The sequence below is a fragment of the Symphalangus syndactylus genome, chromosome 22 (assembly GCF_028878055.3).
Source record: "Symphalangus syndactylus isolate Jambi chromosome 22, NHGRI_mSymSyn1-v2.1_pri, whole genome shotgun sequence".
In the NCBI taxonomy this organism is placed as follows: Eukaryota; Metazoa; Chordata; class Mammalia; order Primates; family Hylobatidae; genus Symphalangus; species Symphalangus syndactylus.
Window position 1 is genome coordinate 33,027,903 of NC_072444.2, and position 23,162 is coordinate 33,051,064.

Sequence of the window (23,162 nt, forward strand, 5' to 3'; positions counted from 1 at the left end):
TTTTCGGCATCCTCAATGAGTGCAAACTTTTTTGACATGTCTATTTTTGAAAAATCTTTATTGCTTTTCCTGATTGTACAACAAATGTAAAAATTCAATTACAAAATGACTTAATTTAAAAAGTACATTTTAACGTGTTATAAAATAAATGCCCATTTCAAAAAATTCAAGTATCAGAAAATACATAACATAGAAAATGAGCCTTCTGTAATCCAGCCCTGCCCCCGTATGCCCCAGGATTACTGCTGTTCAGATCCGCGTGTTTCCTTCCAGACTGTCTCTGTGCACCCGCCGCCCACACGGCTGACATGAGCTCCATGTGATCTGAGATGATAGTAACGCTGATCATCGAAGCAGGGTTCAGCTGCCGGTGCCCTGAGCAGCTTCCAGTTTCTACACAGAAACACTTTCCTCATAAAAGCTTGAAACTGCGACACAGTTTTGCACTATGTAAATGTATCAGGTTGAATCATGAAATAAATGATCGCTGACCATTTTTGGCCTAGAAAACGGCAGTTTCATGTGGTTCAAAGTGATAGCTGTGGCCCTACTCACAGACATTGGGGGGTTTCCTACTTTTTGCCATTATAAACAATTCAGCAGGTCAGGTGCAGTGGCTCATGCCTGTCATCCCAGCACTTTGGGAGGCTCAGGCGGACAGATCACCTGAGGTCAGGAGTTCGAGAACAGCCTGGCCAACATGGTGAAACCCTGTTTCTACTAAACATACAAAAATTAGCTGGCCATGGTGGTAGGTGCCTGTAATCCCAGCTACTTGGGAGGCTGAGGCAAGAGAATCACTTGAACCTGAGAGGCGGAGGTTGCAGTGAGCCAAGATTGCACCACTGCACTCCAGCCTGAGCGACAGAGTGAGACCTTGTCTCAAAAAAAAAAATCAGCAGTGAATGTTCTTGTATGTTCTTTATGGAGTACAAACATCGTACCCCCAAAGCATGACACCTCTTTTGGGCATTTAGAAGAGTCAGGAGGATGGAGCTGCCCATTTGCCATGGAAAGGGAGACCCAGCAGAGAGCTGATGCATAAACAACTTGTCCCTCAAGCAAGAGTGGCCAACTTCAGCCATGACACAATTTGAGGATGGTGACCACATTACATGAGCAAACCCAACGCTGGTGAAACCAGAGAACAGAAGAATTCCTCAGCCCAGAGACAATTCTTATCCCTGCTGACCCGTATGACCAGGAACTCACAGACATCCAGCGAGTACCCCAGAGCTGTCCTCTGGAAGTTGGGCTGTCAGAAGGTATAAGAAATGATTCAGGCTGGGCGCAGTGGCTCACACCTGTCATCCCAGCACTTTGGGAGGCTGAGGAGGGTGGATCAACTGAGGTCAGGAGTTCGAGACCAGCCTGACCAACATGGCGAAACCCCATCTATACTAAAAATACAAACATTAGCCGGGCATGGTTGCACATGCCTGTAATCCCAGCTACTCGGGAGGCTGAGGCAGGAGAATCACTTGAACCCAGAAGGCAGAGGTTGCAGTGAGCCAAGATTGCGCCACTACACTCCAGCCTGGACAACAAAAGTGAAACTCCGTCTACAAAACAAAACAAAAAAAAACAACAATTCAGAAATGTAATGAAATCAGATTTGCAGGAAACATTTTTTAAGGTTTTTTCCAGGAGCTACTGGAGTGACCAAAAAAAAAAAACAAAAAACAAAAAAATAAAAAAGGCACCTGTTAAAATGATGCCCACGTCAGGCCTCAAACAAAGACCAGAACGTGGTGTGTATGTGTCACTGGCGTTTCCGCACAGGCCGCTTCCGCTTCAACCTTGTCTGGGGTTTGTAGATTCTGCTCGGGTCACAGTTGAGCTTGTGGGTGGTTTTCTTATGGCAGACAATGTGCACTAGTTTTAGGTTCTCTGAGGTAAAAAGCAGGCCATAAAAATACTCCCAGTCCACTTCTCTTCCGTCTTGTTCCTTAATTGCTTCCACCAGTGTAGGAATGATGGTGCGTTTCTTTTCTATTCTGCAAAGTAAGGTTAGAGACATCATTTTCTGTGGTCACGGTGCCACAGGCAACAGGTCACAGCAACGCACTGCAGTCACAGCTCTTCACAAATTCCCCTAAGTGCCATCACGGACACGCGGCCGCGCCTACTGGCCACGTTTGTTGAGCAGAGCCTGATGCAAGCAGCCTTGCTCCTCTTACTTTTTAAAACTTGACTTGTGGCCAGGCGCGGTGGCTCATGCCTGTAATCTCAACACTTTGGGAAGCCGAGGTGTGGACGGATCGCTTGAGGTCGGGAGTTCAAGACCAGCTTGGCCAACATAGTGAAACCCCGTTTCTACTGAAAATACAAAAAATTGGCTGGGCTTGGTGGTGGGCACCTGTTATGCCAGCTACTTGGGAGGCTGAGGCAGGAGAATCACTTGAACCCTGGAGGTGGAGGTTGCAGTGAGCCAAGATCACGCCACCGCACTCCAGCCTAGGCAACAAAAGCAAAACACCATCTCAAAAAAAAACAAAAAAAAACAAAAAGACTTGTGTCACTGTTCAGAATACTGAAAAGTACGTGGAAAATAAAGGGGGTCAACCACCTTCCCATCACTTACAGTCACCCACTATCAACAACTGGCTTAACTGCCTCCATGTTTCATCTACGTATAGATTTACCCCAAAAAAATTACATGATAGGACATAAAAGTTTTACAAACAGAGCCTTACAAAGGAAGCTGAAGTCACTTTTGATACCACTTGTAATCTCATGTCCCTCCTTCCCCTCAGAGGTAATCACTATTAAGGGTTTGCTATTGATCTTTCCAATCCTAATCTTATACCGTTATATGCATATATGTGTATCTGTTTAAAAAAACAAATGAGGCCAGGCGCAGTGGCTCACACCTGTAATCCCAGCACTTTGGGAGGCTGAGGCGGGCGGATCACCTGAGGTCAGGAGTTCAAGACCAGCCTGGCCAAGATGGTGAAACCTCTTCTCTACTAAAAATACAAAAATTAGCTGGGCATGGTCATGCGTGCCTGTAATCCCAGCTGCCCAGGAGGCTGAAGCAGGAGAACTGCTTGAACCCTGGAGGCAGAGGTTGCAGAGAGCAGAGATTGTGCCACCGCACTCCAGCCTGGGCAACAGAGTGAGATTCTGTCTGAAAAAAAGAAAACAAAAAATTACATGAGGCTAGGGGCAGTCGCTCACGTCTGTAATTCTAACACTTTGAGAGGATGAGGTGGGTGATAACTTGAGGCCAGGAGTTTGAGACCAGCCTGGCCAACATGGGGAAACCCCATCTCTACAAAAATTACCAAAAAATTAGCCAGGCATAGTGGCACACGCCTGTAATCCCAGCTGCTACTCAGGAGGCTGAGGCACGAAAATCGCTTGAACCCGGGAGGCGGAGGTTGCAGTGAGCCAAGATCGTGCCACTGCATTCTAGCCTGGTTGGAGCGAGACTGTCCCAAACACACACACACATACACACACACACACAACATGATATTGTTGTTTCACTTATAAACCATTTGGAAGACTGTGCAGTAACAAGTGTAGGAACTTGCAAACTGACGAGGCGGGTTTAGAGACCCCATGGCCAGGAGGGCTTATGGTGGGTGGTGAGCTAAACTGGTGCAGACCCCTCTCCCTACAACCCACAGAAATGCTGAGCAAAAGTCACCTTTTTTTTTTTTTTAAACAGACAGAGTCTTGCTCTGTCACCCAGGCTGGAGTGCAGTGGCATGATCTCGGCTCACTGCAATGTCTGCCTCCTGGGTTCAAGTCATTCTCCTGCCTCAGCCTCCTGAGTAGCTGGGATTACAGGTGTGCACCACCACACCCAGCTAATTTTTGTATTTGTATTTTGTATTTTTAGTAGAGACGGGGTTTCACCATGTTGGCCAGGCTGGCCTTGAACTCCTGACCTTGGCCTCCCACAGTGCTGAGATGACAGGCGTGAGCCACCACACCCGGCCAAAAGTCACCTTGTTAAAATACTTAGTTGAGATCAAAAGAAAGGGGCTCCCCAGCTGCCAGAAACCAAAGAGAAATTAGTGCACACAGGCAAGCTATGGTCCAGGGGCTCACCAGGATTCCAGTCCCTGATACAGGCCCAAGGGACCCTAGAAAGACAGGGAGGTGAGACCGAGACCCCTGCCATGGCCATTAAGGGGGATAGAAAAGCTTGAGCGGAGCCCAGGGCTTAGCTAAGAGGAAGGGAAACCCACGGAGCCCGTTATCTAATGCTGCAGAAGCAGCCACCACAAAATGCAGTGGCTTCCGGGGATTGGCCTAGGGGACCTTCTGCTGGTGTTGCCTGGTGCACGCCAGGGCTGTGTCTGATGGAGGGTGGCCGAGGGCCGGGCCCTTCTCCCCTGTCCTCCCCCATCCTGAAGGAGCCAGGACAGGCTCCCTCACATGGCGATGGCAGTGTTCAGAGGGGACAAGTCCCCCACGCAAGCAGGCCTCTGTTAGCTCAGTGTTGCCTTCGCTGGTGTCACGTGGACAAGCCTGAAGTCAGCGTGGGGAGAGAAGGCAGGGAGCACACAGGGTGTGGACACTGGGAGTGCATTCCTGTCCCTACCTTCACAGTCATCTGCAGAACGCAGGGTGTACGGCCCAAAGTACACGACAAACAAGGCAGGGAACCACAAGCAAGAAATGGCAGGAAGTTGCTTCTAAGTCACAGGGAAACCCTGGGCATCTGCAGGAATCAAATCCGAACCCATGAAGAGCTACGCTGAAGGCGAGCTGTGACACACCGGAGCACAGAGGAGGCCTACAGGAAACACTTCCCACTAAAGTGAGCTCCAGGCCAAGTGAGCTCCAGGCCCAAGCAAGCTCCAGGCCCAAACACACAGCAGCAGAAAGCTCCAGCAGAAGGCTCCACCAGAGCCAAGCTGAAGGCACCGTGACACACTGGAGCACAGAGGAGGGCTACAGGAAGCACTTCCCACTAAAGTGAGCTCCAGGCCAAGCGAGCTCCAGGCCCAAACACACAGCAGCAGAAGGCTCCACCAGCAAGAGAGGCCGACCCAGCAGCGGCACAAGGCTGCCCAAGTGACAGGCCCTTCAGGAGCCCAGCACAGTCCACAAGGACTCTCACTCCTGACACCAACTACAGCAGGGAGGGGTCCCTGAGACCACCTCAGACATCATAATTCTCTGAAAGGACTCGCAGATCCCCCAGCGGGCCGTTGGACTCAAGGTTATCATTTCTTATAGCTGCAGATGAAAATCAGCCAAGGTTAAGAGGCACAGAGGGGTCGGTCCAGAAGGTTCCAATCCCAGAGCTTCCAGCTGTCCCCTCCCTGTGGGGTCATGGCCAGCCTTACCTTCCCCAAGCACTAACTTCCACAGCCCTCTGTGACGACACTGCCAACCGGGAAGCTCACCAGGCCTGGGCGCCAGGCTTTACTGGGGCTCATGCAGACATGGCTGATGGCCCACGGGGCCAACCTCTGCCTCAAACCCTCTAGAGGTCAAGCTGACCCAAAGACCCCCATCCTACATCACCCCATTAAACTATCCAGTGACCCAAGGCCCCCAGGTGAACAAAGACACTCCTACCAGGCAGGACATTTCAAGGCATTGGAGTTTACCTCCCAGGGCTCAAGAACAAATGCCAGACCTCTCTGTGGGCAAGGTTGAACGCTTTAGCATGTGACCATAAAACAAATATGCTTAAAATGGATGATTAATGATTTAAATGATTAAAAAGAAATGGAAATAATGAAAACACACTAGCATAAAAAAGGCTCGTTTTATAAAGAACCCAAACGCACTTCTTTTGGGCTCTTTAGGAACCCAAAAAAGGAAGCATGTACTCAGTGGACAGAATGTACACATGAACAGCTGAAGAGAGAATTCCTGAACAATACAGGAGTGTCTTAGCATGCTCCAGCTGCCAGAGGAAAATACCACAGACTGAGTATTTACTCTCTCACAGTGCTGGAGGCTGGAAGAACAGGTGCCCGCAGGCCAGGTGCTGGTGAGGGTTCTCCTCCTGGCGGGTAGACGGCCGCCTTCTCACTGTGTCCTCACGTGGCGGAGACAGAGGGAGACTGAGCTCCCTTCCCATTTTATAAGGGCACCAGTCCTACTCGATTAGGGCCCCACCCTCATGACCTTCATTATCTCCCAAAGACCTTATCGCCTGATGCAGTCACACTGGGGATTAGGGTTGCAACATACGAATTTTGGGGGACGTGATGGAGTCCACAGCAGAAAGTCCCAGTGAGACAGCAGCCCAGACGCAGGCACAGCATGAGGAGAGCAGAATGAGAAGGTCCAACACACAGCTAACGGGCACGACCGGAAAACTGCACAGGCAGAATCAAAGAGAAGCCACACCTTATCAACGCAGAAGCATTTTCCAAAACCAAAGAAAAGCGTGTCCTCAGCACAGGGAATACAAGTCCCAGGCAGAATCCAAAAGAAAGAGCTCTACCTAGATACTTATTATTTTCCAAGAGGAGGAGAAAAATCTAAAACTACCATTAAAAAGGCAGAAAATTAGGCTGCCCACAGACTTCTCACAAACAGATTCCAGAAGACAATGGAGTTATTCTTCAAAGTACTGAAGGTAGGTATCTGTCATCCTAGAATTCAGTACTAACTAAATAATTACTCAAGAGTGGAAGCTGAACGGACTTTTTCAAACGCTGAGTAGAGTTTACCCCTCACAGCCACTCGTGGAGGAAACACTAAGGGCTACACATCAGTAATCAGAAAATGAACCCAGAGGTGAGATGCAAGAAGCACTGGAAAACACAGATGCGGGTGAATCTGTTGATAAATAAATGGAAGTGTTGGCCATAAAACCACACCAGCATTTTGTGCAGGATTAAAATAAGGTGAGACACGAACACTAAAGAATACCGCAGAGGGTCACAACGAGGCCGGCCCGGGAGAGGGTACAGCAGCAGTGCTGTCTTCCAGTATCACTAACATTAGGGACACCATGAAGGTCAAACCACGAAAGGGTGGGGTGATGGGCAAGGGAAAGAATGAAACTCAAGTAAGTCAACAGAAGGCACAGAAGAGACCAGAAGAAAGTGAAGATGTGGCATGGTGGATACAAACCCAGAGTAAAGCAGCTAAAATCCAATCTATGTATTCACTCAACAAAACGGTCAACAGAGGTTCACTGAGTGGTGGCTCACACCTGAAACCCCAGCACTTTGGGAGGCCGAGGTGGGCAGATCACTTGAGGTCAGGAGCTCGAGACCAGCCTGGCCAACATAGTGAAACCCTGTCTCTATTAAAAATACAAAAATTAGCCAGGCGTGATGGCAGGTGCCTGTAATCCCAGCTACTCGGGAGGCTGAGGCACAAGAATCACTTAAACCCAGAGTGATTTAAGGCGGAGGTTGCAGTGAGCGGAGGTCGCGCCACTGGACTCCAGCTCGGGTGACAGAGCGAGACTCCATCTCAAAAAAAAAAAAAAAAAGATATTCACTGAGTAGCCATCATGGCCAAACTCTGTCCCACGTCCCACACACTGGGGACACAGCTGAGAGCGAGGGACCCCACAGAGTCACATTCTAGGAGACAGCAGCTGTCACAACACCTGCAGCAGGAGGTTCAAGCTGCGGCTGGCTGAATGACAATCTCAGGTTAGATGAAGACAAAAGGCCGTTACCCTTGGCTAACAAGAGATAAGCCCAAGCCTAGTGGCACATAAAGGCCAAAGGAAAGGGGTGGAAACGCCACAGGACTGAGAGAAAGCCAACACAGAATAGAAAGCCAGCACAGAATAGAAATCCGGCACAGTGGAACTGAGGTGCTGAGTGTTATGAACATCTACAAATGCTGACCAGTTACAAGGAAACAGACCACAACAAAAGGCAGGCAGGAACACAAGACACCGTACACAAACACAAAAACATGTTCGGAAACTAAAAAGACTTCTGAAAAATCCATGGGTCAAAAACAAAATCATAACGTAAATCATGCCGTCTCAAAACAACTCCAGCCGGGCATGGTGGCTCACATCTGTGATCCCAGCACTTTGGGAGGCTGAGGGGGGTGGATCACTTGAGGTTAGAAGTTCGAGACCAGCTCGGCCAACATGGTGAAACCCCATCTCTACCAAAAATACAAAAATTAGCCAGGCGGGGTGGTGCGCACCTGTAATCCTAGCTACTTGGGAGGCTGAGGCATGAAAACCGCTTGAACCTGGGAGGCAGAGGTTGCAGTGAGTCGAGATCATGCCACTGCACTCCAGCCTGGGTGACAGAGTGAGACTCTGCCTCAAAAAAAAAAACAAAAACAAAAACTGAACTCCCAAGACACAGCTCATGCAGCCTAGGAGAAACTACCTTAAGCATAGATTAGATACAAAATAGACATGAACGAATGAATAAGCAAGAAGAAACCCACAAAGGTAGAAGGTAGGAATAAAAAAAAAAAAAGCAAACGTTAATAAAGTGAAGTAAAGGGCCAAAGACGGCCAAAGACAGCCTTGAAGAGACAGAAAGTTCCCTAGCAGCAGGGCCCACAAAGTCCCACAAAGGACCCCGCTATGGTGCTAAAAGAAACATCCCTAGGGCTCCAGGAAAGGGGAGCTTTCCAGGCCCCACCCACCACAGTCCTCCCACTGCAGTCAGGATTCTTCTGGGCTGAGGAGTCAGGTCCACCCAGAGCCCACATGGACACTCCCCGTGCCACCTTCCGCCCAGGGGCCCCTGAACCACACGGGCTCTGGGCCAGGCCATCCTCCTCGGACAGGCCGAGCCCCAGGGCCCGTGCCCTTCAGCCCAAGAGGGAAGGTGTTCCCAACCTGGACACTCTCTGTGCAGGCCCCTGGTGTGAGGTGGCACTAAGGGTGGGAAGAGAAGGCGCAGGCAGCAGGTGGCAGGCCATGTTTAGGCTCCACTGCCGTGCACATCCTGGGACTGGGAGAGGCCTGCAAATTCTTCTGAAACCTTCCCAGCCATGATGCTACATAAGTCCAGGTAGGGGGACAGCATGCATTTTATTTCATTGTTCGTTAGCTTTTAATTCTTAAATAGCTACACGTGGCACGTGGTGTCAACCCCCACAAACGTCAGGACGGGCCTGTGGCAAACAGACCACTGTCTCTGCAACTTTCCGAAGACCGGTGCTAAAAACTACATGTTTAATTAAAACTCAACGCACTTATCAGTGTGAGTATACATATTTAGGAAGCGTGAGAGAAAATATAACTGCAGCAAACACTTGGTGAAACATTCCTCTGACTCACGCTGTCCCTTCTGCTATTTTCATCTGTACTCTGTTCTAGGATGGCTTATTTCATTCTGTAAATGCTGGTCGTGTCCCCTAGATTAAGGTCCCCACCCGCAATGGTCTTGCAAAGGACAAGAGCATTTGGACGGCCGGGAGAAAACATTTTTGGGTACTTGGTGCATGTGGCAAGGGGTCCAGCAAACCCGCAGAGAAAAGAGTAGGAGACTCTCTTTCAGATAGACAGGGTAGGGCAGAATTTCTTAACACACGAAGGGAACATCTGAGCACATTAACATTGAAAACTTGTTGTGGGCCAGGCACAGTGGCTCATGCCTATAATCTCAGCACTTTGGAAAGCCGAGGTAGGCAGATCACCTGAGGTCAGAGCTTGAGACCAGCCTGGCCAACATGACAAAACCCCATCTCTACTAAACATATATAAAAATTAGCCGGGTGTGGTGGTGCACACCTGTAGTCCCAGCTACTCGGGAAGCTGAGGCAGGAGAATCGCTTCAATCTAGGAGGTGGAGGTGGCAGTGAGCCGAGATCACGCCACTGCACTCCAGCCTGGGCAACACAGTGAGACTCCACCTCAAAAATAAATAAATAAAACTTGTGATAAAAGATATCATAGGATTAACGTATCCAGAATGTGTAAAGCATGCCCACAAATAAGACCACAGCCCAAGACAGAATGAGCAAAGGAAAGAAACACAAAAGACACAAGCAGCCACAGACATGGAAAGAGAAGCTCAACCTTCCTAGTCATCAGGAAAATGAAAATTAGAGCAAGAGAATCTGTGTCTCACCTATCGGGCTGGGAAAATGCAAAAAAGTACAATGACACCAAGTGTCAGCAAGAACCCGGGAAAGCATGAACTCACATGGATGGCGAGCGTGTAGGCTGGGACACTCGAGAGCAGCCTGGCCAGGCTCAGAGAGGGAACAGAGGTGTCATTAGGACCCAGCACACTCCCTAGAGGGACTCAAGCTCAGACACTGGGGGCATCTTGTCCATGCTGGGACGCACTCCCCAATCCCCAGGCACCTGGGTTATGTCTGGACGGGGCCTGAGAATCTGAATTCCCACCCAGCCCCCAGATGTTGCTAATGCTTGAAAGTAACCACACTTTAAATAGCACGGAACCAGACCATATGGGTTCATTCCATAGAGTGTTCATCCCAGGGATTTTTATAATGATGAGAAATTAGAAATAACCTAAATGCCTACCCGTATGGAAAGATGTTAAAATTAGAGCCTATTCAAAAAGTGAAGTGTTCTGCACCTGCTAAAATGAATATGCCAAATCTAAGCATAGCATGCAATGAAAAGGTACACTGCAGAAGACAGTGTGGGCCACCACATATGTACATGTTAAACTCACACGCGTGTGGTAAAGGTGCAGCTACACGGCTGTGCAGACCGCAGCAGGGGAGGCCACATATGTGCATGTTAAACTCACATGCGTGTGGTAAAGGTGCAGCTACAGGGCTCTGCAGATGACAGCGTGGGCCACTGCGTATGTAAATGTCAAACTCACACGCATGTGGTAAAGGTGCAGCAAGAGGGCTCTGCAGATGACAGCATGGGCCACCACGTATGTACATGTTAAACTCACATGCGTGTGGTAAAGGTGCAGCTACAGGGCTCTGCAGATGACAGCATGGGACGCCGCGTATGTACATGTTAAACTCACATGCATGTGGTAAAGGTGCAGCAAGAGGGCTCTGCAGATGACAGCATGGGCCACCACGTATGTACATGTCAAACTCACATGCATGTGGTAAAGGTGCAGCAAGAGGGCTCTGTGGATGACAGCATGGGACGCCGCGTATGTACATGTCAAACTCACATGCATGTGGTAAAGGTGCAGCTACAGGGCTCTGCAGATGACAGCGTGGGATGCCGCATACGTACATGTCAAACTCACACGCGTGCGGTAAAGGTGCAGTGAGCGGGCTCTGCAGATGACGGCGTGCGCCACCGCGTATGTACATGTTAAACTCACACCCATGTGGTAAAGGTGCAGCGAGAGGGCTCTGCAGATGACAGCGTGGGACACCGCGTATGTACATGTTAAACTCACAAGCGTGTGGTAAAGGTGCAGCGAGAGGGCTCTGAAGGGCACACACACCTTTCACAAGAGTGTTTTCCCTTGGGGCAAGGTGTAGAGGCTGAGTATGGACAGGGTAAAAGCTCAACTATGACTATAGTGTTTTACATACTTTAAAAAAATCTCACTCCGAAAGCAATACAGGTTGAGTGTCCCCATCTGAAATGCTGGGGACCAGAAGTGTTTTGGATTTGAGATTTCTTTAGGATTTTGGAATATTTACATTATACTGACTAGCTGAGCATCCTTAAAAAAATCCCAAATCTGGCCGGATGCGGTGGCTCACGCCTGTAACCCCAGAACTTTGGGAGACTGAGGTGGGCGGATCACCTGAGGTCGGGAGTTCAAGACCAGCCTGACCAACATGGAGAAATCCCGTCTCTACTAAAAATACAAAATTAGTTGGGCGTGGTGCCACGTGCCTGTAATCCCAGCTACTGGGGAAGCTAAGGCAGGAGAATCACTTGAACCTGGGAGGCGGAGGTTGCGGTGAGCCGAGATTGCGTCATTGCACTCCAGCCTGGGCAACAAGAGCAAAACTCCATCTCGGAAAAAAAAAAAAAAAAAAAATCCCAAATCCTAAATGCCCGGATGAGCATCTCCTTTGAGCATCACGTTGGTACGCAAAAAGTATTGAATTTTGGAGCACTTCAGATTTCAGATTTTCAAATTAGGGATGGCTCATCCTGTATAGCCATTTTAAGGGCATTTGAAGGCTTTTGTCTTCAAAAAGCAAGTGCAAGTCTACAATTATATTCAAGGAATGCATCTCAGTTTAAAAGAATGAAGTTTTCCATCCTGCCCATTTGTTAGAGCCATAGAGCTCGTACGGCTGTGAAACACTCCTGCCAGCTGAGAACTTCTGCTCATGCTGGTTCCACAAAATAAGCCAGCCAGGCATGGTGGCAAGCACCTGTAGTCCCAGCGACTCAGGAGGCTGAGGCAGGAGGATCGCTTGAGACCAGGAGTTCGGGGCTTCAGTGAGCCATGATCCTGCCACTGCACTTTAGCCTGGGCCACAGAGCAAGACTCCATCTCTAAAAGAAAAAGAAAAAGGGAAAAACACCCTTACCTATCATAACACCAGGAGCTCCTGCTTTCTGAGCTCACCCTGGTTCGAACTCACAGACGTTCAGAACCTCTGACGGCCAAGGGCTGGGACCTGTGTTCTGGGGAAGGACGCTGCCCACCAGCTCCATCCACAGGGAGGACTGGAGGGGACAGGAGGGATGGCTCCAGGTCAGGCACATGTACTGACAGTGGAGGGAATGGTGTGTGCCTGCTCAGCAGCCCCCCATGCTGCCATCAGGCACCCCTTCCCTGGGCTGTAACATGGGCGCAGCCCTTGAAACCCAAGGAGGCAACACCGTGGCAGGGACAGGGCTGTGGTAGGGACAGGGCCATGGCAGGGACAGGGCCGCGGCAGGGACAGGGCCCCGCAGGCACTCTTGGGTCTGAACCTCGCTCTGTGAGCTTACATGTGATCCAGGTTCCAGGTGCTGAAGAGGATCCTGCTCTCCCTGTTACTGTAGGGGTTGATGGAGTGTCTTGATAAGCAGCTGTCCATGTCAAAGGGACCCTGGGGGCCAAAAGACAATGAGAAGGCCAGAAAGTGAGTCTCTTTTTTTTTTTTTTTTTTTTTTTTGAGACGGCGTCTCGCTCTGTCGCCAGGCTGGAGTGCAGTGGCGCGATCTCAGCTTACTACAACCTCTGCCTCCTGTGTTCAAGCGATTCTCCTGCCTCAGCCTCCCGAGTAGCTGGGACTACAGGCACCCACCATCAGGCCCGGCTAATTTTTGTATTTTTAGTAGAGACAGGGTTTCACCTTGTTGGCCAGGATGGGCTCCATCTCTTGACCTCGTGATCCGCCCGCCTTGGCCTCCCAAAGTGCTGAGATTACAGGCATGAGCCACTGCTCCCGGCCAGAAGTGAGTCTCTTATACGGTCTCAGTCACCAAGTGACATGCTTTGGACGTGCAGCCCCGCCCAGAGCTCATGTTGAAATGTCAGCCCCAGTGTGGGAGGTAGGACCTGGTGGGAGGTGATGGATCCTGGGGGTGGATTTCTCATGAACGGTTTAGCACCATCCCCTGGGTGCTGCCCACGCCAGAGTGAGTCCTCCTGAGATCTGGCTTAAAAGTAGCACCCACCCCTCACTCTCACTCTCGCTCCTGCTCCCACCACGTGAGGCGTGCCTGCTCCTGCCTCCCCTTCCACCACAAGTGTGAGTTTCCTGAGGCCTTCCCAGCAGCCAAGCAGATGCCAGCACCATGCTTCCTGTACAGCCTGCAGAACCGTAAGCCAATTACACCTCTTTTCTTTATAAATTACCCACTCTCTATTTCTTTACAGCAATGCGAGAATGGCCTAATACACCAAGTCAGGCGATCTTACTGAGAGGCACACCCTGTGGGGGTTGGTCCCTGATCCAGGGTGTGCTGCTTTAGGGAGATTCAGAGTTCTGCCTTGGCCGGGCACGGTGACTCATGCCTGGAATCCCAGCACTTTGGGAGGCCAATGTGGGTGGATCACCTGAGGTCAAGAGTTCGAGACCAGCCTGGCCAACATGGTGAAACCCCATCTCTACTAAAAATACAAAAATTAGCCGGGCATGGTGGCGGGCGCCTATAATCCCAGCTACTCGGGAGGCTGAGGCAGGAGAATCACTTGAACCTGGGAGGCAGAGGTTGCAGTGAGCCGAGATCACACCACTGCATTCCAGCCTGGTGACAGAGCAAGACTCGTCTCAAAAAAAAAAAAAAAAGAGCTCTGCCTTTGGAATCAGACCCTTCTTTTTCCCTCATTACCCCTAACAATATGTTCTGAGTTCCCAAAGAGGACAAGGTAGTTATGGTCACTGTTACCCCTGTGATCACACACCAGCACCCCCACCTCATGGGAAGTGAGGCCAGAAGGTACTGACTTGCCAGGGCAGGGCCAGTGCGTGAGAAGCAAGGACCCATGCCCCAGAGGCTCCCTTTCCAGCCACTCCCCGCGGCTTCCTGATGTTTCCCTGTGACCCCAACACAGAGGCAGGGCTGCCTCACTGAAGGTGCTGTGGCCACAGCTTCTGTCTTCCCTGTGGTCCGCAGTCCAGCACTCAACACACTCATTCGTGAACAGACATCTGCAGAGCATGTGCCCGGAGCCCCAGTGCCCACCTGCATTCTGTGCCCCCATCACCCCAGGGACTTGCAGCCTCCCCAGCAGAGCCCACTGCTTCCCACTGCCATGCCCAGGGCACCTGGACCCTCCCAGCTCACTCTTGTGCCCCCACCTATCAGTCAACCCGCTCTAAAGCCCCACCCCCTCCCTGGGGCGGCTCCTGACTGGCCCTCGCTCCCAGGACGCTGGCTGCGGCTCCTGCAGCCCCACAGCCTCCTCTGCCTCACTCGTTTGTGTGTCTTTCACCTTCCACTGTGCAGGACTCACCCTGCCATCAGGGATGAAGGATTTTTCATCTTTGTGTCCCAACCCCTTCCACAGTGCCAGGCACGAAGTAAGTACTCAGTGAGTGGTGAGCGAGCGCACTGCAAAGTCTAAATGTTAAGCTAACTTGGAAGAAGTGTTTTTATGGTCAGAGCCCATCACCCCAGAAGGATCTGCCTGGCAGGAGCAGCAAGGAGCCTTGTCCCATGGGAAGAAGCACTGGAGGCCATGCCCACCACCTTGTCCCTGCTGCTGGACCCACTGAGTGGCACTCGGAAGATCACGGGCATCAATGGACCTTACGGGGAATGCAACTGCAGTGTGCAAATGCCAAGAGGCGTCTCAAGTTGCTCCCCACACCATGGGAGGGTGAGGGGTGTGCCCAGCACTCGCCAGAGACACAAATGCATCACCACTAAAGGCCAGACCACGCCTAGCATGGTGCAGCAGGGACACCTGGGAAGGCAGCGGGGGATTGCAGGCCTGATCTCAGCTTCCAGCCTCCAGAACTGTGAGCAGTAACTAGCTGCCGTTCCAGCCTCCCCAGCAGGGGTCATCTGTTATGGCAGCCAGGGCTGACTGAGACACCGCCCAGCCCTACCGAGACAAGCCCTGGGGCGGGGCCCTGCAGCCCTCTACAAGCTCCCCAGGGACTCCTGTGTGCACCGCAGCTTGAGAGGCACTGGCTGAGACACTGCCACCCTCCCTGGGAATGTGAGGGCTGTACCTCTTCACAAGCCTTTGCCCAGGCAAGGCAAGGCAAGGGCTGAAGGTCCCCACCCGCCTCGCCCCGGGCGGGCTGCGCTCCACAGGCCAGCCAGGCGGCCCCAGGATAAAGGGCACATAGCTCACCTCGCAGGAGAACCAGCCTTCCGGTGTGCAGAGGCGGCCGCCGCCCTTGGCTCCTCTGTCGAAGTAGCTGCCATTGTACTGCACGGACCGGAGCTTCTGGCACATGGAGCCGAGGACCCGCAGGAATTCCTCCTGAGCCTCCGCACCCACCGTGGAGGGGTACGAGCTTACCTGGAGGAACCAAGGAACGTCGCTGTGCCTGGTGCACAGTGCCCCAAAACCCGCACTGGCTCTCAATCCATCTCACTCCATGGCCCTCTGAGACCCTGCCCAAGTCCAGTCCTGTGGTCAGAGGGTCTGAGTTCACATGGCCTCTCGGCCACTGCTGGGCTGTCCCACCCTGGGAGACTCTGACCTGTGAAATGGAGGGAACCACACCAGCTCCCAGCTGGGTGAGACTTAGATGAGATAACAGGCTGGGTGTGGTGGCTCACGTCTGTTATCCCAGCACTCTGGGAGGCCGAGGTGGGTGGATCATTTGAGGTCAGGAGTTTGAGACCAGCCTGACCAACACAGTGAAACCCCATTTCTACTAGAAAAATTAGCTGGGCCTGGTGGCACATGCCTGTAATCCCAGCTACTTGGGAGGCTGAGGCAGGAGGATTACTTGAACCTGGAAGGCAGAGGTTGCAGTGAGCTGAGATTGCAACACTGTACTCCAGCCTGAGCAACAGAGTGAGACTCCGTCTCAAAAAAGAAGATGAGCTAACAAAATCAGGCAGGCACGGCCATCCCACCCTGGTCAGGCGGGCAGTGGTGCGTGGAAGGCCCTGGTCATTGCACTTGCAGGTAGGAGTATCAGGATCAGTTAGCTCCACTACAGGGAGCAGGCTGGGAAATGCAAGGGAATATGGCAAGTCACCAGGACCTCGAGGAGATGCAGAAAAACGGGGTGCAGCGCAGCATTAGCAATTGTGCCACAGAGAGGAGTGGGCCGAGGGCGTGGGGGCTGACCACGCAGGGCAGCACTGGGACAGGACACCCATTGCAGGGGCCTCCACAGCACCCTCCATGTGCTAATGATACAGTGTGGCATGATGTGGCATGACGTGGTGTGGCCTGGTGTGGAAATGGCATGGTGTGGTGTGGTATGGTGTCGTGTGGCCTGGTGTGATGTGGCCTGGTGTGGTGTGGTATGGTGTGATGTGGCCTGGTGTGGTATGGTATGGTGTGGTCTAGTGTGGTGTGCCCTGGTGTGGTGTGGTTTGGTGTGGTATGGTGTAGCGTGGCGTGTCATGCTATGTGATGAGGAAATCCACATTCAGATGGGGTGGATGGAAATGAGGGCAGAGCTGACTCCACCTTTGGGAGGGAGGAGGGAGAGGTGGAGAGGTTTGCAGACCAAGGTTGGGCTCATGAGAAGGGCCTCAGATCCCTGCTACTGCCTGCTGACCTTGGTCACAGTTGGGCAAATGACAACTCAGGCTCTGTGTCTGCCCTGACGCTTGCCACTGCTGCCCCGGAAGAAGCCTCGGGGGGAGAGGAGGGGAGGCAGGCAGGAGCCACCACTCCCAACCCCAGTGACCTCAAGTGCAGCTGAAAAGGCCTGATGGGTGCTCACCTCCATGAAGAGGAGAGGCACAGGGTCCATGCACTAGCTTCCCTCACCAGAGCAGCCCCACCAGGTCCATGCAAGCATGGAATGTGGTCCTACCAACTGCCCATCGTGAGGACCACAAGCTTCCAGAACCCACAAAGCCTGGCTTCAAAAACCCTCCCAGCATACCTGGCCTTCACACAGGCTCACCTCTCTCAGGTAACTCCGGATCCGGCTCTCACAGCTGTATCTCAGGTAGCCAGACTTACTCTGAAATCGGGACTCCAAGCCTGCAAGGAAAACGAGAAGACCCCCAAGTCCACAGGGCAGGCCATGGACCTCTGGGTCTGTGTCCCGCCCAGCTCAGGTGCCAAGCAGGGTAGAATATAAGGGTCATACTGCTTCATCTTTTTGAGAGGGTCTTGCTCTGTCCTCCAGGCTAGAGTACAGTGGCACGAACACAGCTTACTACAGCCTTGACCTCCTGGGCTCAGGGAATCCTCCTGCCTCAGACTCCCAAGTGGCTAGGACTACAGGTACACACCACCACACCTGGATAATGTTTTAAATCTTTTTAGAGATGAGGTCTCACTTTGTTACCTAGGCTGATCTTGAACTCCAGGGCTCAAGCTGTCTTCCTGCCTCGGCCTCCCAAAGTGCTAGGATTATAGGTGTGAGCAACCACACCAGGCCAGATTGCATCATCTTGAGAAGTATTCTGATAGTGACACAGACAACGTCCCTGTTTGGTTTTTGTTTTTAGAAGCATCTCAAATACCACCAAGGAGCTTCTGCCTGGCCCTCAAGCCCTCCTTTCCCAAAAAGGCTACAATCTCTCAGCATCGCCTCTGATGGGCTTACAAGGCCAGGCCAAAAGGTGGAAGCAACTCATGTGTCAGTGAATAGACAGAGTGTGGTATGTACATGCAGTGGAGTGAATAGACAGAGTGTGGTATGTACACGCAGTGGAGTGAATAGACAGACTGTGGTATGTACACTCAGTGGAGTGAATAGACAGAGTGTGGTATGTACATGCAGTGGAGTGAATAGACAGAGTGGGGTATGTACATGCAATGGAGTGAATAGACAGAGTGGGGTATGTATATGCAGTGGAGTGAATAGACAGTGTGGTATGTACACGCAGTGGAGTGAATAGACAGTGTGGTATGTACATGCAGTGGAGTGAATAGACAGAGCATAGTATGTACACGCAGTGGAGTGAATAGACAGAGCATGGTAGGTACACACAGTGGAGTGAATAGACAGAGTGTGGTATGTACACGCAGTGAAGTGAATAGACAGAGTGGTAAGTACATGCAGTGAAGTGAATAGACAGAGTGTGGTAGGTACATGCAGTGGAGTGAATAGACAGTGTGTGGTATACACACACAGTGGAGTGAATAGTGTGGTATGTACCCGCGGTGAATAGACAGAGTGTGGTATGTACATGCAGTGGAGTGAATAGGCAGTGTGTGGGGAATGTATGTGCAGTGGAGTGAATAGACAGAGTGTGGTTTGTACACACAGTGGAGTGAATGGACAGAGTGGGGTATGTACACGCAGTGGAGTGAATAGACAGCATGGTAAGTACACTTGGTGGACTGTCATTTGGCCTTAAAAAGAAGGAAATTGGCTGGGCATGGTGGCTCACGCCTGTAATCCCAGCACTTTGGGAGGCTGAGGCAGGTGGATCACGAGGTCAGGAGATCGAGACCATCCTGGCTAACACTGTGAAACCCCGTCTCTACTGAAAATACAAAAAATTAGCCAGGTGTGGTGGCGGGCGCCTGTAGTCCCAGCTACTCGGGAGGCTGAGGCAGGAGAATGGCGTGAACCCGGGAGGCGGAGCTTGCAGTGAGCCGAGATTGTGCCACTGCACTCCAGCCTGGGCGACAGAGCAAGACTCCGTCTCAAAAAAAAAAAAAAAAAAAAAAAAAAAAAAGGAAATTTTGATATATGCTACGATATGGATGAACCTTGAGGACACTGTGCTGAGTGCAATAAGCCAGTTACACAAGGACAAATACTATGTGACTCCATTCATATGAGGTCCCTAGAGTCATCAAATCAGAGAGACAGAAACTGGAATGGTGCTTGCCGGGGGCTGGGGGAAGGGGAAGGGGGAGTGAATGTAACAGGGACACAAGTTCAGCTTTGCAAGATGGAAGGATTTCTGGAGATGACGGTGGGGATGGCCACATACAATGTGACTGTACCTAATGCCAATGACCTGTGCACTAAAAAAATGGTTGAGATGGTAAATTTTATGTCATACGCACTTTAGCACAATTTTTTAAATAATTATAATAGGCCAGGCACGGTGGCTCACACCTGTAATCCTAGCACTTTGGGAGGCTGAGGTCAGAAGTTCGAGAGCAGCCTGGCCAACATGGTGAAACCTCATCTCTACTAAAAATACAAAAATTGGCAGGGTGTGGTTGCACTTGCCTGTAATCCCAGCTACTCGGGAGGCTGAGGCAGGAGAATCGCTTTAACCTGGGAAGCAGAGGGTGCAGGGAGGCAGAGGTTGCAGTGAGCCAAGATCACGCCACTGCACTCCAGCCTGGGGGACAGAGCAAGACTCCATCTCAAAAAATATATATAAAAATAATAAAAAGTCCCATCCGAGGGCTGCCCTGGACTCTGGCCCCACGTGAGTCCTTACTGGGTGCCTTTCCCACGAGGTTGGAAAATGAGCACATTTTCTTCCAAGTCCCCCACCTCAACCCACGAAGGTACAGGCCAGCCCCCTCACTGGGGACTTTTTGGAACCCAACTTCTCCTGGCACCTCAGGCTCCGAAGAAGCCTCTCCCCTGCCAGCTGCAGCCCCCATGCACCTTCAAACCACGGCGGGTCCTCAGCCCGGGTCTCGGCCGCGATGTTCTGGCTGACGTTGTGCAGGAGGTCGGCCAGCAGCCTCTGCCTCTGCGGGGCCTGCTCATCACACAGCAGCTGCTGGGCAGCCTGGATGAGCCCCACTTGCGGCTCGTGAAATGCACTGAGGAAGCGCCCGATGTCGCTCACATCTGCCACCAATGGGACAAACAAAAAGGTGCCAGTCCAGCAGAAGACATATCCTGCCCCGGTCACAGGAAGAGCCTCTGACCACATCTTCCCCCATTCCCCAGGGCCTGGCAATCACCAGGACTCAGACTCGAGGTGTCCCGGGTCTTTGTCCTTGCCCTGACACCAACAGCTGGGGACCACGCATCAGGGTGGCATGAGGACAGAGGAGGAAGGGGTAGGGTGTGCTTTAGAAGACAGACGAAAGTGCACCAAGAGACGGCTGCTTTCCCATTTGGCCTCCTCCCCTCCAAACCATGCACCCCTCCTTTGGCCCTTCCTGGAGACCTTGCTTTCAGATCCTTCCTATCACTTTTCCTACTCTCTCCTGGAGCCTTTTCACAACTCCCTGAAGCAGCGAGCTCTTGGGCAGGCTCTTAATAGGAAGTTAAAGCAAAGTCTACCCAGGACCTTAACAAAATGTTAGCAAAGAGAACTCAGTAACATGCAAAAAGAAGTATCACCACGGCCAAGTGGGAATGCAAGGCTGGTTCACACCTGAAAATCGATCAGTGCGATCCACCATGAGAAAAGCCTCACAATCACATCAGCGGATCAGAAGACAGGAGGACATTCTGGGGAGTGAGGACTTGGTGGAAGTCCTTAGACCTAACATCAAAAGCACTGCGTAAAAGAGAAAATCAACACACAGAGCTTCCTCAAAACTAAAAACTCTTACTCTGCAAAAAAATGCTCTTAAGAGAATGAAAAGGCAAGCCACAGGGTAAATATTTGCAAACCACATGTCTGACAAACAACTCATGTCCAGGTATTTTGGCAGGGTGGGGGTGACTTTCAAAACTCAACAGTAAAAAAAAAAAAAAATCCAATTAGAAAATGGACAAGAGGCATGAAGAAACACTTCACCAAGGAGAATCTACAGATGGCAAATAAGCACATAAAAAGATATTTAGGGCTGGGCACAGTAACTCACGCCTGTAATCCCAGCACTTTCAGAGACCGAGGTGGGAGAATCACTTAAGGGCAGGAGTTTGAGACCAACCTGGCAACCAAGACCCCATCTCTAAAAAAAAAAGCAAGACCCTATCTCTAAAAATAATAATAATAATTAGCTGCACATGGTGGTGCACACCTGTAGTCCCAGTTACTTGGGAGGCTGAGGTAGGAGGATCGCTTGAGCCCAGGAGTTCAGGATTGCAGTGAGCCATAATTGCCACTGCACTCCAACCTGGGCAACAGAGTGAGACCCTGTCTCTATTTTTACAAAAGATACTCAGATAGTCAGCATTGTTAGCCATTAGGGAAATGCATATTAAGGGCACAATGAGACATCACCACACTGCAATCAGAATGGCTAAAATTAAAAATAGCAACAGCGCCAAAAGCTGGTGAGGCTGCACAGAAACTGCACAGTGGAAAGGTAAGATGGCCACTCTAGCATACAACTTGGCAGTTTCTTTTCTTTATTTTAAGTAGCTTTATTGAAATATAATTCACACTCCTTACAATTCACCCATTTAAAGTGTACAATTCAGAGGCTGGGCGCGGTGGCTCACGCTTGTAATCCCAGCACTTTCGGTGGCCAAGGTGGGCAGATCAGAAGGTCAGGAGATCACAGCCATCCTGGCCAACATGGTGAAACCCTGTCTGTACTAAAAATACAAAAATTAGCCGAGCGTGGTGGTGCATGCCTGTAATCCCAGCTACTCAGGAGGCTGAGGCAAGAGAATCGCTTGAACCCAGGAGGTGGAGGTTGCAGTGAGCCGAGATCGTGCCACTGTACTCCAGTCTGGCGAGAGAGCAAGACTCCGTCTCAATAAATAAAATAAAGTATACAATTCAATGGGTTTTATTATATTTCCAGAGTTGTGCAGCCACATCTACAGTCAATTTCAGAACATTTTCACCGCCTCAAAAAGAAACCTCATACTCTTTAGCTACCAACCTCCCTCCCCTCTACACTACCCCCAACCCTAAACAACCACTAATCTATTTTCCATCTCTCTAACATCCCTGTTTTGGACATTTCCTATGAATGGAACCCTACTGTATGTGCAGGCTTCTTGACTTGGCATGGTTTCAAGGCTCGGCCATGCTGTGTTTCATTCCTCTTCACGGTGAGTAATTCCATTGTATGGATGTGCCACACTCTGTTTATCCATGTGTTCATCATTGAAGACTTGGGTGATTTCCACCTTTTGGCTATTATGAATAAAGCTACTGTAAATGCTCACGGATGAGTTTTGGTGTGGACGTGTTTTCATTTCTCTTGGGTACATACCTAGGAGTGGAGCTGCTGGGTCACATGGCGATTCTGTGTAATTGTTGATAAACTGCCAGACTATTTTCCACAGGAGCTGCACCATTTTCCCTTCCCACCAATGGGGCCTGAGGGTTCCAGCCGCTCCGCATCCTCGCCACACTGGTTGTTAGCCTAGTGGGTGTGAAGTAGCATCTCACTGTGGTTTTGATTTGCAGTCCCCTGATGACTGATGATCTCAAGCACCTTTTAATGTGCTTACCGACCACTTGAGTATCTTCCTTGGAGGCATTTCTTTCTTTTCAGAACCTTTGCCCATGTTTAATTGGGTTATCTTTTTACTATTAAGTTATAAGGATTCTTTATATATTCTGATGCAAGTCCTGTATTAGATACATCATTGGCAACTATTTTCTCCTATTCTGTGGGCTGTCTTTTAGCCTCCTTCATGGTGTCCTTTGAAGTAACAAAGTTCTTAATTTTTCTTTTTTTTTTTTTTTCTGAGATGGAGTCTCACTCTGTCGCCCAGGCTGGAGTGCAGTGGTGTGATCTTGGTTCACTGCAGCCTCTGCCTCCTGGGTTCAAGCAATTCTCCTGCCTCAGCCTCCTGAGTAGCTGGAATTACAGGTGCCTGCCACCACGCCCGGCTAGTTTTTGTATTTTTAGTAGAGACAGGGTTTCACCATGTTGGCCAGGCTGGTCTCAACTCCTGACCTCAAGTGATCTGCCCGTTTCAGCCTCCCAAAGTGCTGGGATTAC

The 23,162-nt window shown here is 50.8% G+C and overlaps 1 protein-coding gene across 6 annotated transcripts in view; it reads right to left on the reverse strand.

The window, feature by feature from the left end:
* Positions 1 to 27: 27 nt before the first annotated feature.
* The window catches only part of DFFB (DNA fragmentation factor subunit beta), a 28,730-nt gene continuing 5,595 nt past the window's right edge, over positions 28 to 23,162 (reverse strand). Inside the window, exons 3-8 of one of the 6 annotated variants that reach the window (XR_010118780.1) lie at positions 19,957 to 20,145; positions 17,329 to 17,408; positions 15,582 to 15,752; positions 12,779 to 12,879; positions 1,704 to 1,997; positions 28 to 1,562 (exon numbers count right to left, since the gene is read on the reverse strand). Coding sequence is in view for 3 of the 6 variants with exons in the window: in XM_055260794.2 (XP_055116769.1) it covers positions 1,763 to 1,997; positions 12,779 to 12,879; positions 15,582 to 15,752; positions 17,329 to 17,408; positions 19,957 to 20,145 (776 nt within the window). In the remaining 3 variants the exon portion in view is untranslated. Of the gene's footprint in view, positions 1,998 to 6,168; positions 6,297 to 12,213; positions 12,338 to 12,778; positions 12,880 to 15,581; positions 15,753 to 17,328; positions 17,409 to 19,956; positions 20,146 to 23,162 lie in introns of all 6 variants that reach the window. The other 5 variants (XM_063631168.1, XR_008653769.2, XR_010118781.1 and 2 more) reach the window with 5 other exon arrangements.